The 14,275-nt window shown below is 38.0% G+C and overlaps 1 protein-coding gene across 1 annotated transcript in view; it reads right to left on the bottom strand.

Annotated features, from left to right (window-relative positions):
• The window catches only part of LOC136256645 (uncharacterized), a 35,766-nt gene extending 24,056 nt beyond the window's left edge, over positions 1-11,710 (bottom strand). The window contains exons 1-10 of the mRNA XM_066049650.1: positions 11,620-11,710; positions 10,323-10,383; positions 9,745-10,023; positions 8,842-8,934; positions 7,971-8,102; positions 7,641-7,913; positions 7,426-7,596; positions 7,035-7,313; positions 1,333-1,611; positions 474-569 (exon numbers count right to left, since the gene is read on the bottom strand). Of these exons, the coding sequence (XP_065905722.1) occupies positions 474-569; positions 1,333-1,611; positions 7,035-7,313; positions 7,426-7,596; positions 7,641-7,913; positions 7,971-8,102; positions 8,842-8,934; positions 9,745-10,023; positions 10,323-10,380 (1,660 nt within the window). The 5' untranslated portion in view covers positions 10,381-10,383; positions 11,620-11,710. The remainder of the gene's footprint in view (positions 1-473; positions 570-1,332; positions 1,612-7,034; positions 7,314-7,425; positions 7,597-7,640; positions 7,914-7,970; positions 8,103-8,841; positions 8,935-9,744; positions 10,024-10,322; positions 10,384-11,619) is intronic.
• Between the last annotated feature and the right edge of the window lie 2,565 nt (positions 11,711-14,275).

Here is a 14,275-nt window from a genome sequence, read left to right as displayed (position 1 = left end):
TAGTCAATGTGAATATTAACAGAAACTGAACAATCAAGTATGTATGTATATGGAAGAAATTCAGGGCTGGTAGCAGTGGCTCAGTGTAATAATAAAATCATACTGGGACCAAACTTGGTACACATGTACATTTGCTTTGTACACCGTTTAGTTGAGCCAAATTTCAAGGTAATATGTATTTACGTATACAGCAATGTTGTGAAGTAAGTGGAAAAAATGGATGCAGCAGGAAAATTAAGAAAATCAGCTGAACTTTAAGGATTCATAATTACGTATCATAAGAATGCAGGAGCTATGAGATTTAAAAATTACATTTTCTTCATGGTATTATATTACATGCTACTGTGTGTCTTGGTTATATTACATGGTTCTTGTACAAGTACAGCTGCTCCACTAACAATGTATTACGAATAATAAAATTATATACACACTGTAGCTACTGTGCACTATACGTACACATTGGGTAATCATACCATTTCTATATGTATCCTGTCCATCATTTGATGTGTTAACATCTTCGGACGTCTTAGCCAAAGTGGGCGACTTTTTCTCCATAACTCTTAAGCAATCTACATACGTATACAAATTGCAAGGCTACAGTGATGCAGGCCATGCAGTCATTAAATTTTACCATGTGATCTTTATACATATGTATCTACAGGGCAGCCACTGAACACATGCAGACAATTTTGAATACACAACGATTTGAATACTTCAAAATAAAGTTACATACAAGTGTTAATGGAAAAGAGTAACTGTCAAATGCACACATCATCACTCCTACACTTTGCATACTACTGTGTGTATATCAGACAAACTACTGTGCAACTTGCTGGTACATTGAATTAGGTTTGTTATGTTTGTTGAATGATAATTATGCTTATTTATTTATTTATTATCTTTATTTTTTAAAACTTTACAGCACAAGTGCTGAACTTATGATTAACACTATGTCACGTACATGTATTCCTACTACTCACTGCTCTGTTATCTAGTCATGTGACCCCTGAACTGCAGTGCTAGGTGACTGTTTTATTAAGGTAGTACTTCAATATGTATACGGTATCTCAATCTTTGAATTTACACTGTACAAAGTTGCTGGTTTCAGTAAAGTATCATGCTGGAAATATACATATTAGGTTTTCACCTACCTATTTACGCATGTTCCATAGTTGGTGCATGCAAACCTATTCTGAATGAATGTACTTAATCTGCATGCGAACATACAATGATCCCTTAATTACATCTGTATAGTATTGGTATGGTAACTGTATGTATCAGTGTCTATGTACGTACACATACACATTCAGTGCATAGACAAACGTGTTTCACCTCTCTTCAAACTCTCAATCATCTTAGCCTTCTTGGGATTATCTATCAACTTCTCAACAAGAGCACAAAACCCCAATACTAGGCTGTCATGTTTGAGGTTAGACAAGGCAGCATTGAGTATCCTCTTGTTAGCCATATCAGAACTAGAGTAGGACACAATAGTTTCCACTAGTCCTTCATCTACTGGTAGTAGGTCACATAGTCTACTAAGTGTGATCAGGTGATCTTGAGGAAAACTCTGCCATAGCATGCCATAATACTTGTGAAGCATTGTACGACCTGTGGGGGGGGGGAGGCAAGGATGCACTTAATACAATCATGGTGACTACCATATACATATGCAAAATTAGTGACTGAAATATAAACAGCACAGGACACAAAACTAAGCATTATATACATGAGTATGTAAAGTACATTTAAAATTCCCTTTGTAGAGACTCCAATCTACTGCTTCTAAACTGCTATAACTATATAAACCATACAATATAACTATACACATAATATAAGGAAAAATTTGGAATTTTAAGTTCAATTAGGGATCATAGACAAAAAAAGTAGGGAAACAAGGGAGGTCACCTACACCTGCAGATATACTAGTGAACATTTAATCCCCCTTATGCTTGTTTGTTTACTTTATTGTAACATTATTATGACTGGTGAACCCGCACATACCACATCAAAAGAAAGGATGACACCAGAGTTAATGTTTTTGTCTGAACGTGCACCCCAGCTATCAGTTGAAAGTCATTATACTTCGCTTTCAGCTATGTTCAGTCCATTACACAGCGCTACGAATGAAGAACAGCAGGAGAAGCGCCTCTGCAATCAATCCAGCTACCACGAAAAACACAACGATTCGTGCACCCCAACTATTAATCGCTGGCTTAAAAGTGAAATGGCCATTTTCACTTATTTTCAGCCCATTACACAGTGTTACAAATGAAGACACCTCTGCAATCAATCCAGTCACCACAAAAAATTACGACGATTCCAGCTTACAAATGGGAAGCCATGCATTGCGCAACCACGAATTGACACCTTGGACTGTCAGCAAAAAGAAATGGGACACAAAGGATGACAAAGGTAAGTCCATGATGCTCGCATCGGTATGCCAAAAAGCACATCTAGGGATGAAGCGATGTCGAACAATGAAAAAATCAAGCCTGTAGCCTTAACCATTATCAAGTTACACTTGTCTGAAGGAATCAGGCAGGCAGGCAGGCAGGCAGGCAGGCAGGCAGGCAGGCAGGCAGGCAGGCAGGCAGGCAGGCAGGCAGGCAGGCAGGCAGGCAGGCAGGCAGGCAGGCAGGCAGGCAGGCAGGCAGGCAGGCAGGCAGGCAGGCAGGCAGGCAGGCAGGCAGGCAGGCAGGCAGGCAGGCAGGCAGGCAGGCAGGCAGGCAGGCAGGCAGGCAGGCAGGCAGGCAGGCAGGCAGGCAGGCAGGCAGGCAGGCAGGCAGGCAGGCAGGCAGGCAGGCAGGCAGGCAGGCAGGCAGGCAGGCAGGCAGGCAGGCAGGCAGGCAGGCAGGCAGGCAGGCAGGCAGGCAGGCAGGCAGGCAGGCAGGCAGGACTTATTTGTTAATTTTTTTGAAATTAATAATTATTATGACTGGTGAACCAACACATACCGCATCAAAAGAAAGAAATGGAACCACGCACCCCAATTACCAATTATTGTCTGAAAAGTGAAGTATCCATTATGCTTCATTGTCAGCTATGTTCAACCCATTACGAATCAAGAACTGTTTGAAAAGCACCTCTGTAATCAAAGTAGCCACTATGAAAAATACAGGCGATTTCCATTACGAAGGAAAGCTATCACGTGTACTACCAAATTGACACTTTTTGCTGTCAGCAAAGATGAATAGGACACAAAGGAGGACACTGGTAAGTCCATAAAGAATGCATTGTATGTACTGCAGTATGCCAAAAGGCACGTGTCCAGCTGAAGTAACGTCGAACAAGGAAAAAAATCAAGCCCCGTAGCCTTAGCTGTTATCAAGTTACACTTGTCTGAAGGCATCAGTCAGTCAGTCAGTTGGTCACTAGAAAATTCTGTTAAATATATTTATATATATTTAAAATTCCGTAGCAACTTATTGAAAGCATTTCAGGTCGATCTGAAGGCTTGTATGGGCTTAGTTTTACTTAAACAATACTGTCCCATCACCTGGGAAAAGTGAGGCTGGATTTTGGGTGATGTTTTTCATGGGCCATGCCCAAACCTTCGTGATCCCTACTATGCTGTACTATTGTACCGGACCGTATGATAAACACCTTTAACCTGTTGACAGTTGAAGCAATTATTTCCAAGTCTGGTTTTCAGGTGTTTGAGCAAGTGTGCATTCGCATATACACATGAGGCCACTGATTCAAGGGGTACAAGTAGATTCTAACCTATATCATCTATCTCTTTACTGTTTCTCTTTGTCATTAATTATTTCATTGGTAGTTGCAAGAGTCCATAATAGAGAGATCTGCTATGTACTCTTGGTTACTGTAAATCTTTTTATGACAGAATAAATAAGCTGACACTAGTGCTGTGAACTGGTATGCAAAAAACCAGTTTGTAACTATTGTCTAGGTCAGCTGATTACCAGCTAAGAAGCCTTTAAACCGGTTTTGCCCACCCACTTGGTAAACCATAAATTACCCTGCTGACAAGTGTTAACATAACCTCAAAGTATGTGATTGTAATAACTGTTATTGCAAGACAGGATGTTGATGGTCACTTTGGTACCATCCTAAAGCTTTCAGTAGGCATGTTAAGTGTCATTATGTCTGCAAATATCACTATATTACACAGAAACCAGTTAACCAGTTAACTGCCAGTTATTAGTTACCAGTTAACCGATTTTGAATTTGTTATCAGGTTCACAGCTCTAGCTGACACTCTAGCTATTCATTATTTTAATACTTAGAATATTGACTCCAAAAACACTCAGCTGCTCTACTTATTACTGTGTGATGTGGTGAGATACATGAATATACATGCATTCATAGTATATCCCTAGCAGCCATCAAATTTGATATAATTATAGTGTATTTGTTGTATTTATAATGATATCTTCTAGATGCATTAATTGTCTCCACTTCTGAATTTCATTATTTCAGGTCTGTAGCTTTAGTCCAACATGTCTGGGCCATTCTTTTGCTAGCCAACCCTATCATAAAATTCTGTAATACCATCAATAGTCAGTTCGCAGTTACCTGAGCCCCCTCCAAATATAGTCATATCAAAGAGTTGCACATGTGTTCACTGCCAATGGTTTTGTACTGGAACAAACATGTTTTCATGTTTGCGTGCCTGAATTGTCTTTACCAAATGTATGAGATATTTTTAAAACCTCATAAACTCAATGTTCTTTCCTGTATCGAAGCGCTTTATTGATAAACAGTTATGGTGTTTAAAGAGCTTCACAGTGCTACTGAATGTAAAATGTTCCAATCATTACTCCCGGAATCCTCCACGCCATCCAAAGATGGTACTAGTGGTGAGGCAGAGAAGATGTCACATACTAAACCTGTGATGAATGTTAACACTTTCTGTGAAGATGGTGAGTCCACAATGATCTACATAGAAGTTTTACTGGCACTATGTTTCCTTTGTTATGTTATGTAATTATTATCATATACATTTTGGATTGCATATGCGCATGTATCAATCCCATACGCTAACTGAGCAGTTATATATGTAATGCTACATCTCTGCAGTCTAGGAAATATACATAAATTTACTTTGAATGATAAATGCTTACTCAAGTGCTTCTTAGGGAACATGCATGTGTACAATGTGCACACTGACAACCATGACTTGGTCCACTCATTGTTACCATTAACAATTCTTTTTTTTTCAACAGTCAATAGTTATGTATTTCTGTACATCCATAAGAAGCTAGAGATGCATAATAATACTTACGTACATGCAGACTAGTGTATTGAAATTGCTGAGTTAAGCATGAAAAGGAATCCACATGATAAAAAGTAGTGAAGTGAGAGACATAATGGTATTACAAAATAGCTACGTGAGAAAGTTCCTAGATTAGCATCTTACTACACTTTGTTAAATGCCAAAGTAGCACATATACCACTCAAATGCAATGTCGTCATGCACGAGTGCGAGCGATATAAAAACTTGCTAACCAAATGCATGGCATCTGTTTCACTCCCGAGTATATTCATCCCAAGTTTGGATGAATACTCGCAAATGAAACAGGTGCCACACCCTTTAATTAGCGATTTTTTTTAAATTGCTTGCACTCACACTACACTGTACATTGCACATCTCTCATTTCAATACAGTAGTTTGTCCACCTTTTGCTATAACATCTAGCAACGGTATGCATGTGTGCCTGTTCTATATCGTACATGGCCACTTTAAAGCGTTAATAACAATACTTATGATTGCTGTACTAGGGTGATTGCTTTATAAGAGTATATCTTGCTCTTGCTGCTGATCGCCTCTGATACATGATAAATCATTAACGGGAATGATCACTGTGGTCCATTACCTGAAATGAAACTGACTGTTTACAAGCAGCTACTTACAGTACCCACGTACTCTCTCTTACTGTATCCTCAACATTTTTGTGGTATCTATATGCAAAAATTTACACTTTTCTTTGCATGAAAAGAATTGGAGTTTGAAGGTTACCGCACAAGTGGATATTTATCTGATCCAAAAAGCACATGCCATGCATTGCTGAACTAGTTTTAAAAATTCATCCTTATACTACAAGGCTAATACCATTAAACATTTCAAACATCTGACACAATTAATCTCAAAACTAGCCTAATATACAGTACCGCTTAAATGCAATGTCTCGCAAGAGTGCAAGCGATAAGAAACTCACAAATTGAAGGGCGTGGCACCCATTTTGCTTGCGAGTATTCATCCTGTTTTGCTTGGGATGAACACTTGCAAGCAAAACAGGTGTCACACTCTTTAATTAGCAAATTGTTTCACTGTTTGCACTCTCGCAGGACGACATTGCATTTGAGCGTTACCATATGTATATGCATAGAATAGATAGGCAACAGATGATACAGGTCACACCATATGTATATGCATAGAATAGATAGGCAACAGATGATACAGATCACACCATATGTATATGCATAGAATAGATAGGCAACAGATGATACAGATCACACCATATGTATATGCATAGAATAGATAGGCAACAGATGATACAGGTCACACCATATGTATATGCATAGAATAGATAGGCAACAGATGATATAGATCACACCATATGTATATGCATAGAATAGATAGGCAACAGATGATACAGGTCACACCATATGTATATGCATAGAATAGATAGGCAACAGATGATACAGATCACACCATATGTATATGCATAGAATAGATAGGCAACAGATGATACAGATCACACCATATGTATATGCATAGAATAGATAGGCAACAGATGATACAGATCACACCATATGTATATGCATAGAATAGATAGGCAACAGATGATACAGATCACAACTGTATTTAAAGTTAATTTTATAGCATTGACTAAAAGAAGTTTTTTTCTCATTAACATACAGCCCAAAGACATCACATGATATGTACGCACCAAGGACTTGAAAGAATGTGATATGTGAAATACAGGGAGTCAAATCTATAATAACTATAATATACTGTACATAAAGCCTCACTATATTTATAGAGTCTTTATTAGCTATGTATGTACCTTTCCTTAATTCACCAACTACCTTTGACAGTCGTGTATTATTAATCAGCAACTCCATCAAATCACAAAAATTCATTATTTGATCTTCTCCATTCATGGTGTATATAATATAGTCCAGGATAGTTCTATTGGATAGCTCTGAAGTTGGCAAACAAGTGACAAGATCAACTATCTCTTCATTTATAGTGACTACTCCACACAATGTAGACAGTGTGATCATGTGATCTTCTGGGAAACTTCTCCACAAACTGTTATAGTGCTTCTTCAATACAGCAAGAGCTAAAGGTGTAATGCATGAAGAATGACTCATGATGATATACTTGTAACTGAACTTCACATGTGTACATATGTAGTGTATGCGCAAAATACTAATCATATATAATTGCTCTACCTTTTGGTCCATATTGATCAACGTGCATTCTAGTGAATACATCTGCTGCTGATTGCAAGGGATCATCAGTAACACTAAATTTTGACAAGTCATTAGGACAAAGTGATGTCTCCAAGTTAATATCCCCACCAGATCCAGCTGAACCACATGATTTTAAACCAATTATTACATCTAAAATCAAGATTAAAATTATTTTATATCTAGTAACTCTGTACCTTTCTTAAGGTCCTCTATGGCACTAGTCAACAATGGAGCATCATTGATGTGACTCAACCAGCTACACAAGTCCAACACATCTTCCTTGTCATTTAACTGTTCAATGAGACAGTCCAGTATTCTCTGGTTGGCAGTGAACACATTGACACACTCTAGTATACTCCCAATATGATCCCCAGTGAGGTGACGTTCCAACTGGTTCACTGTATTCATGTAGTCATCTGGCATGCTCCTCACTAGTACACTATAGTGGGACTGGAGCTCTGTGAAGTCTAGAGAACACATTATGTATGTACAGATGTGAATGTTAGCATTAATTTCTAACAGACCTTTATGATGGTCAAGAGACACTTCTTCACCTACAGATACCCTGGTACACCTAGTACAACTACGAACATCCACTGTAGTCACTGTATAACTAATACAACAATCATATTCATATCCAACCAGTGATGGTGCTCCTGTAATATCATAGTGTACAGGTAGCACTCATACAGTAGTATAGTACCGAATCCAAAAAAGTTCCACCAAATTTTACATGACTAAACATGCATTCATAGAAGAGTCTTAGTTTACCGAATGTCAAATCTAGCATTAGAATTACAAAAATCTTAACATCAATTTTTTGTACATTGCCAATCCTTATGTCTTCCTGCCTGACCACAGTTGAATGTCAAATCAGGCATTGCAGTACCATGACAATAACACATTCAATCTTGTATCAATACCTAATATAGGCAATGCAAAATTTATTTGAAACACTTACGCTTCTACAAAAAGACTAGATAGCTGCACTTGTAACGAACAGTCCTACTACAGCAAAATACAGCGATCAAGCCTCTCAATGCTTCACGAAGGATATTTTCTACCAGACAGTCATTTGAGATCAGCAAGATCAACATACTCTAATAAAACAGTCACCCTTATACACTTATACAAAAGCTATGTATTCTAATAGAATAACACATTGGGCAAATGTATATCATAATGTACCTATGCTACAACAGATTGCTATTAATTTTTCTTAATGGTGTATGGGAGATGTTTACTACTTCTCTTTATCATCACACTGTTTTATAGTCCATATAACTTTACTAATTTAGTGAATTAAACTGTACTGCAGCATGAACCTTAGATCGGATGTGTATGTGTAGTATTTTCTATACACATGTACACAAACATGCACAAATACATACATACCTCCGTCAAATGGAAACAAATCCAGATCATCTTCAATAATGGTTGGATGTACACAAGGAATTGAATGTGTTAGATTGGATGGACCAAACAAACCTGTATTAATGAAACCATCCATATTCCAATAACATGCACACACACACACACACACACACACACACACACACACACACACACACACACACACACACACACACACACACACAAACACACATATTGATATATATATAATACAGATATGTAATAGCACATACTTTATATGGTTGAGAGTTTTTAAAAATATTCATTTGCTTTCAAGATATGTTCATATTCAACTTAAACTGCAATTCCTTTGTCATCTTTTCTACTAATTGCAGTGGCTCTTTGAACTACAAATCTTCTCACTGGCCCACATTTCTCCTTAACTTTGTAAACAGGTCTCGGGTGCCTTTCCAAGTGGAAGGAAAGATAGAATACATTAGGAGAATACCAAACAGTATGACCACACTCTGAATGCCAGTGCTGTATGAGTCCTGGCAAAACTGGAGATGTCATTTTATAAGCTTGCATTGTAGGTATACACTCTACTGCGATATAATTTCATATTGCAACATAAAGAATATAATCATAAAATGTTGTACATCAGCTAGCTAGCTATATATCGCCAAAAACTGATACCACACATGTATCCATACACACGCACCCAGCACACACCCACACACATGCACCCAGCACACACACGCACCCAGCACACACCTACACACACGCACCCAGCACACACCCACACACATGCACCCACCACACACCCACACCCACGCACCCCCACCCACACACCCACACATGTACTGTACATAAGTACGTACATATGTAGTTAATTATTGTTTCAGTTTATACTTTGTACAATCATCATCAACTGCAACTTGTTACCTTTTTGTATCCTCTCCACAGCTTTCCTCAGTTCAGGTTGATCAATTAGTAACCTCACTACATTCCAAAACTTCACAAAGTCTTTGTCCCTTCTCAGTATAATGAGTAGATAATTTAATATTCCTTGATTACACAGTCTGGGTATTCCCCCAGACAAGATGACCCTCTCAAAGTTATCAGGAACACTACAGTGTTGAACTAACAGGGATAACCCCTCCCTGGGGTTAGGGACCAAACACTGATACAACAAGTAGTAACATGATCGGAATGGAGTGAAGGCTGCAAAATAAGAATATCAGTGTATACGTATGCCTAAACACATGCATATGTACACTGGAGCTCATAGTACTAAAGCTGTGATACTAGGATACCAATAGTTATCAAATTCTAATGAACCTGTAGTAGCTATATAAGGCAATGATTCTATATTCACCGCCTCTTGGTGGTTATAGCTTTGAGCTGCTAAGGAAAGCTTCGGGTACATATGAGATAACAAACAATATGTGCACAAAATTGGTGTATATGTACAGTCTATGTACAAGTCTACAGTTTTAAGGATAGATAATGACATTGATTACCTTGCTCACTCTTCACCATATAGTTAACAAGTGATCCTCCATAAACTGAAGATGACATACTCTAATTGAAAAGCAATCCACAAACAGCAACAAAAATACCTTTCACTTCATGTTGAATCAACTAAACCATTGGTTACAGTATGCACATGTACAGCTGTATGATAAACTTAACCTCTTGGACAGGGCAAAAAAATATCAGTAAAAGATATCTAAGACACAGGGGCAGTAACAGTGCAAGCATTATAATAGTTTCTCTAAAAGTCAGTTTGATCACATAGCTGTGACTGAGTGCATTGGACAAGTGATGTCCATATTGTACAATAGGAAATTTTGGTGAAAGAACAAATCAAGTAAATTCATCAACTTTCAATTTGCAGAAGCACCTTTTAAACTAAGTGTTTAAATCTATCAACAATTAACTCATTAAAGCTGATGAAGTGTTGTTTGGTCTACTTTTCCTTCTGTCTATATTCCCTGTTGTATGGCAAGCCTTTAATGAAACTGATAAAATTTAATCATGCTAGTGCTATTGAATTAGGGTAGCTCAGCCTGCATGCTTCATGGTAATACAGTCATACTATGGTGTCGGGACTGAAAACAACAGCTTACATGTAGCTGCACACGCACACACACACACACACACACACACACACACACACACACACACACACACACACACACACACACACACACACACACACACACACACACACACACACACACACACACACACACACACACACACACTAAGACCATGCAAAGTGACAACATGATTGCCCTTTAACAACTTCATATGACAAATTCCCTTGGTTTGAGTAGGCTAAAACATTGATAAAGCAGTTTTTATAAGTCTTATAGTTGCTTCATGTGACTAGCTATCAATGTTGATAACCAGGCCGAGGGGTTCTGAAGTTATCCCTCAGGGTAGGGACACTAGCAATCATCAGGGTAAACATTAAGTAGGTGGCCTTTGGCGTGATTCCAGTACGTTATATTTCAATAATAATGATTGCAGAAACGCACTTGTATGACATTACGTCATCAAGTATTTGCCGTACTTCCCCTCTAACATCCCCGGCTTTTGTTGAATGAAACGAATAAAACATGATACGAGTTAGCATACACATTAGGACAATGATACACATTAATGCATATTAGAAAACTAACGATGGCCTGTATGATGAGGTACGTAACGTAGCAAGTTAGAAGTTCCCTTTTGTCACGGTCGTCACCCAGACCACGTAATTACAGGACCAATAATACTTTAGTTTACTGCTATCATGTGTATGTAAATTACCTATGACAACATCGGCACGAAGATGTATAGTTCTGTTTTCTGAGCTTGACACCCGCGCCGCCCTTCGCGATGTGATTGATTATATTACGCGCCAGCATTTAATTTAAAAATTCCCTAAATTAGCGTGTCTTTTAATTAAAGAGTGGTAGCTAAATATGCCAATCAAAAGCATAATAGGCTGGGCGCTATGCCAGCCTAACGCAAGCATATTAGGTGGATATTTATATATTCATTAGCAAAGCCCTTAAAGGGGTAAAACGCTAATACAAAAATTAAGTTAGTTATTAGTTAATGCAAGTTTAAAATCTGCAAGGGATAGGTTATAAATGTCATTGATTTGGAGACTGTTCCAAATCAATAATCGTCTCAATAAATATATATATTTATTGATATTGAGACGATGAAAATAGATCGATTCTCCCTATAGCTAGTCAGTGGAAGCTGCAATAGAGCACTCAACTGCGGGTATTGGTAAAACCGGGAGGGGAGCGGGAGATTATTATTATTATTATTATTTGTTTACTGTACAGAAACCTCTATATGGAGTATATAGTACAATTAAGAATAAATTGTAGTGATTGTACTTAACTATACTTAATACATTGTTTAAATGTGCTTAAGGTTACGGAATAGTTTTAAATGCGTGGGCGGAACAAATTACAAAACCTGCTTTAAACCAAGCAGGGATAAACAATTTCAACAACTGTGTTGTGTTAGCAATACAACTAATTGTGCTTGTTTGTTTTTACTACAGAACAACGACTGTTCTTGGGTGTGTGGTCTACAATAGAGCGATGTTTTATAAAAACGCGCCGCCAAAAACCAGACTAACAGATTACTGAATCCTTATAATTTCAACACAAGTGGCTAAACAACTAAAACATCTAGGTCCTGTGGAAGCGATTTTTTAAGTTACTGGTAGTATAGACGTTTTATTGAACTTTTAGTAGTTTTTTCAGGTGAAACAAGCTCTTTGAAGGCTTGTATCCGAGTCACTGGGGAGAAACATGCCAAAAACGCTTCCACAGGACCTAACAAATTTAATATACAGTATCACTATGCCCCAGAAAAGCCAATAGAGCCTACAGCTTTTGCTGTATTTGGCGGCGGAAAAACATGGTAGTGACAGCTGGAGCTGAGCGATGTACGGGCTGGCTTACTTGTGTTACTACAACAAATTGTAGTGTTCCACCTGCCTCAAACTACACTGTAGCTACATAAAAAACATTAAATATGAAGAGCTTCACCTACATTTAAAACTTTTCATGCTGCTAGACTGGTTTTATGGGCTTCTCAAAAAGTATCGATAGGCATTCAAAATTTTGAATGATTGCCCGTGACTATACCGTAACCTTAAGGTAGGTGATTCCACAGTACTGCTAGATAGGTTATTCCATAATTTAATTGTAGAGGGGTAATAAGAGTAAAGGTAAGAATCAATTCTGCAGTGTGGCTGCAAAAATCGTTGATCGTGACCTCGTGTTTGGCTTGCTGTTGGGATTACTGAAATAGGTTCCATTATCGATGTGAACTTGTCTATGCACCATTTTATACATCATAACTAGCTTCAAATTGTTCCGTCGCTGTTCAAGAGTTGGTAGATTCAGTAGTATCTCAGTTACACTAGCCCGTAGCCCAGGGTGAATAATTGTTTGTAATAAACCTTGTAGCTCTTCGTTGGACCATTTCTAACTTGTAGATGCTACTGTTAGTGTATGGAGACCAGACAGTTGATGCATACTCTAAGATAGGACGTACCATTGCTAGATAACACAGCTTCTTAGTTTGTTGAGTGCAAAAGCTAATATTACGTCGCAAAAAGGCATTGGCTGAGTTTGCTTTACAGGCAACATGTTGGATATGGTTTGTCCATTTCAGGTGTTCATCTATTGTTACTCCCAGGTAAGTGGCACTGGTAGATCTACAAATTTGATGTTGTTTCAGAAAATATGTTGAGTTAGTTGTTAATATCCTGTTAGTGATCTTGAGGTGTACACATTTGCTAAGGTTGAAAAACATTTGCCAGTCTTCACTCCACCTCACTATGGCATCAAGGTCTCTCTGCAATACTAAAGTGTCTTCATTTGAATAAATCGGTCTAAAAGTAAGTATATCATCAGCGTAGAGTCGTATCTGAGAGTTCACTAGAGCTGGTAGGTCGTTAATAAAACAAGTATATAGTAAAGGGCCAAGTACTGTACCTTGCGGTACGCCAGAGATAAATTCACACTGCTCACTAGTTACACCATTCAGAACTACTTGCTGTTGTCTTTGTCCAAGAAAATCTTTTATCCAATTGACAAGTTGTGGACAAATTCTGTAATGCTCAAGTTTTTGAAGAAGTCTTACATGTGGAACTTTATCGAAAGCTTTGCTAAAGTCAAGAAATAAAGCATCCACTTCTCCACCGTCATTAAGTATTGTTGCAAATTCATGAATTGTGTAGATCAGTTGTGTTTCACAGGACTTATTTTTCTGAAAACCATGCTGTTCTTCTCGAATAAGTTGATGATTTTCCAAATGAGAGCTGATGGAAGAATAGATGATGTGCTCTAGAACTTTACAACAGATTGATGTTAAGGATATTGGGCAGTAGTTAGATGGTAATTTACGATCTCCCTTTTTAAAAACAGGCACAACAGTAGCATGTTTCCAT

This window comes from Dysidea avara, chromosome 1 (genome assembly GCF_963678975.1).
Source record: "Dysidea avara chromosome 1, odDysAvar1.4, whole genome shotgun sequence".
NCBI lineage: Eukaryota > Metazoa > Porifera > Demospongiae > Dictyoceratida > Dysideidae > Dysidea > Dysidea avara.
Note: the sequence above shows the minus strand (reverse complement) of the source record. Positions and strands in the feature narration are given on the sequence as shown.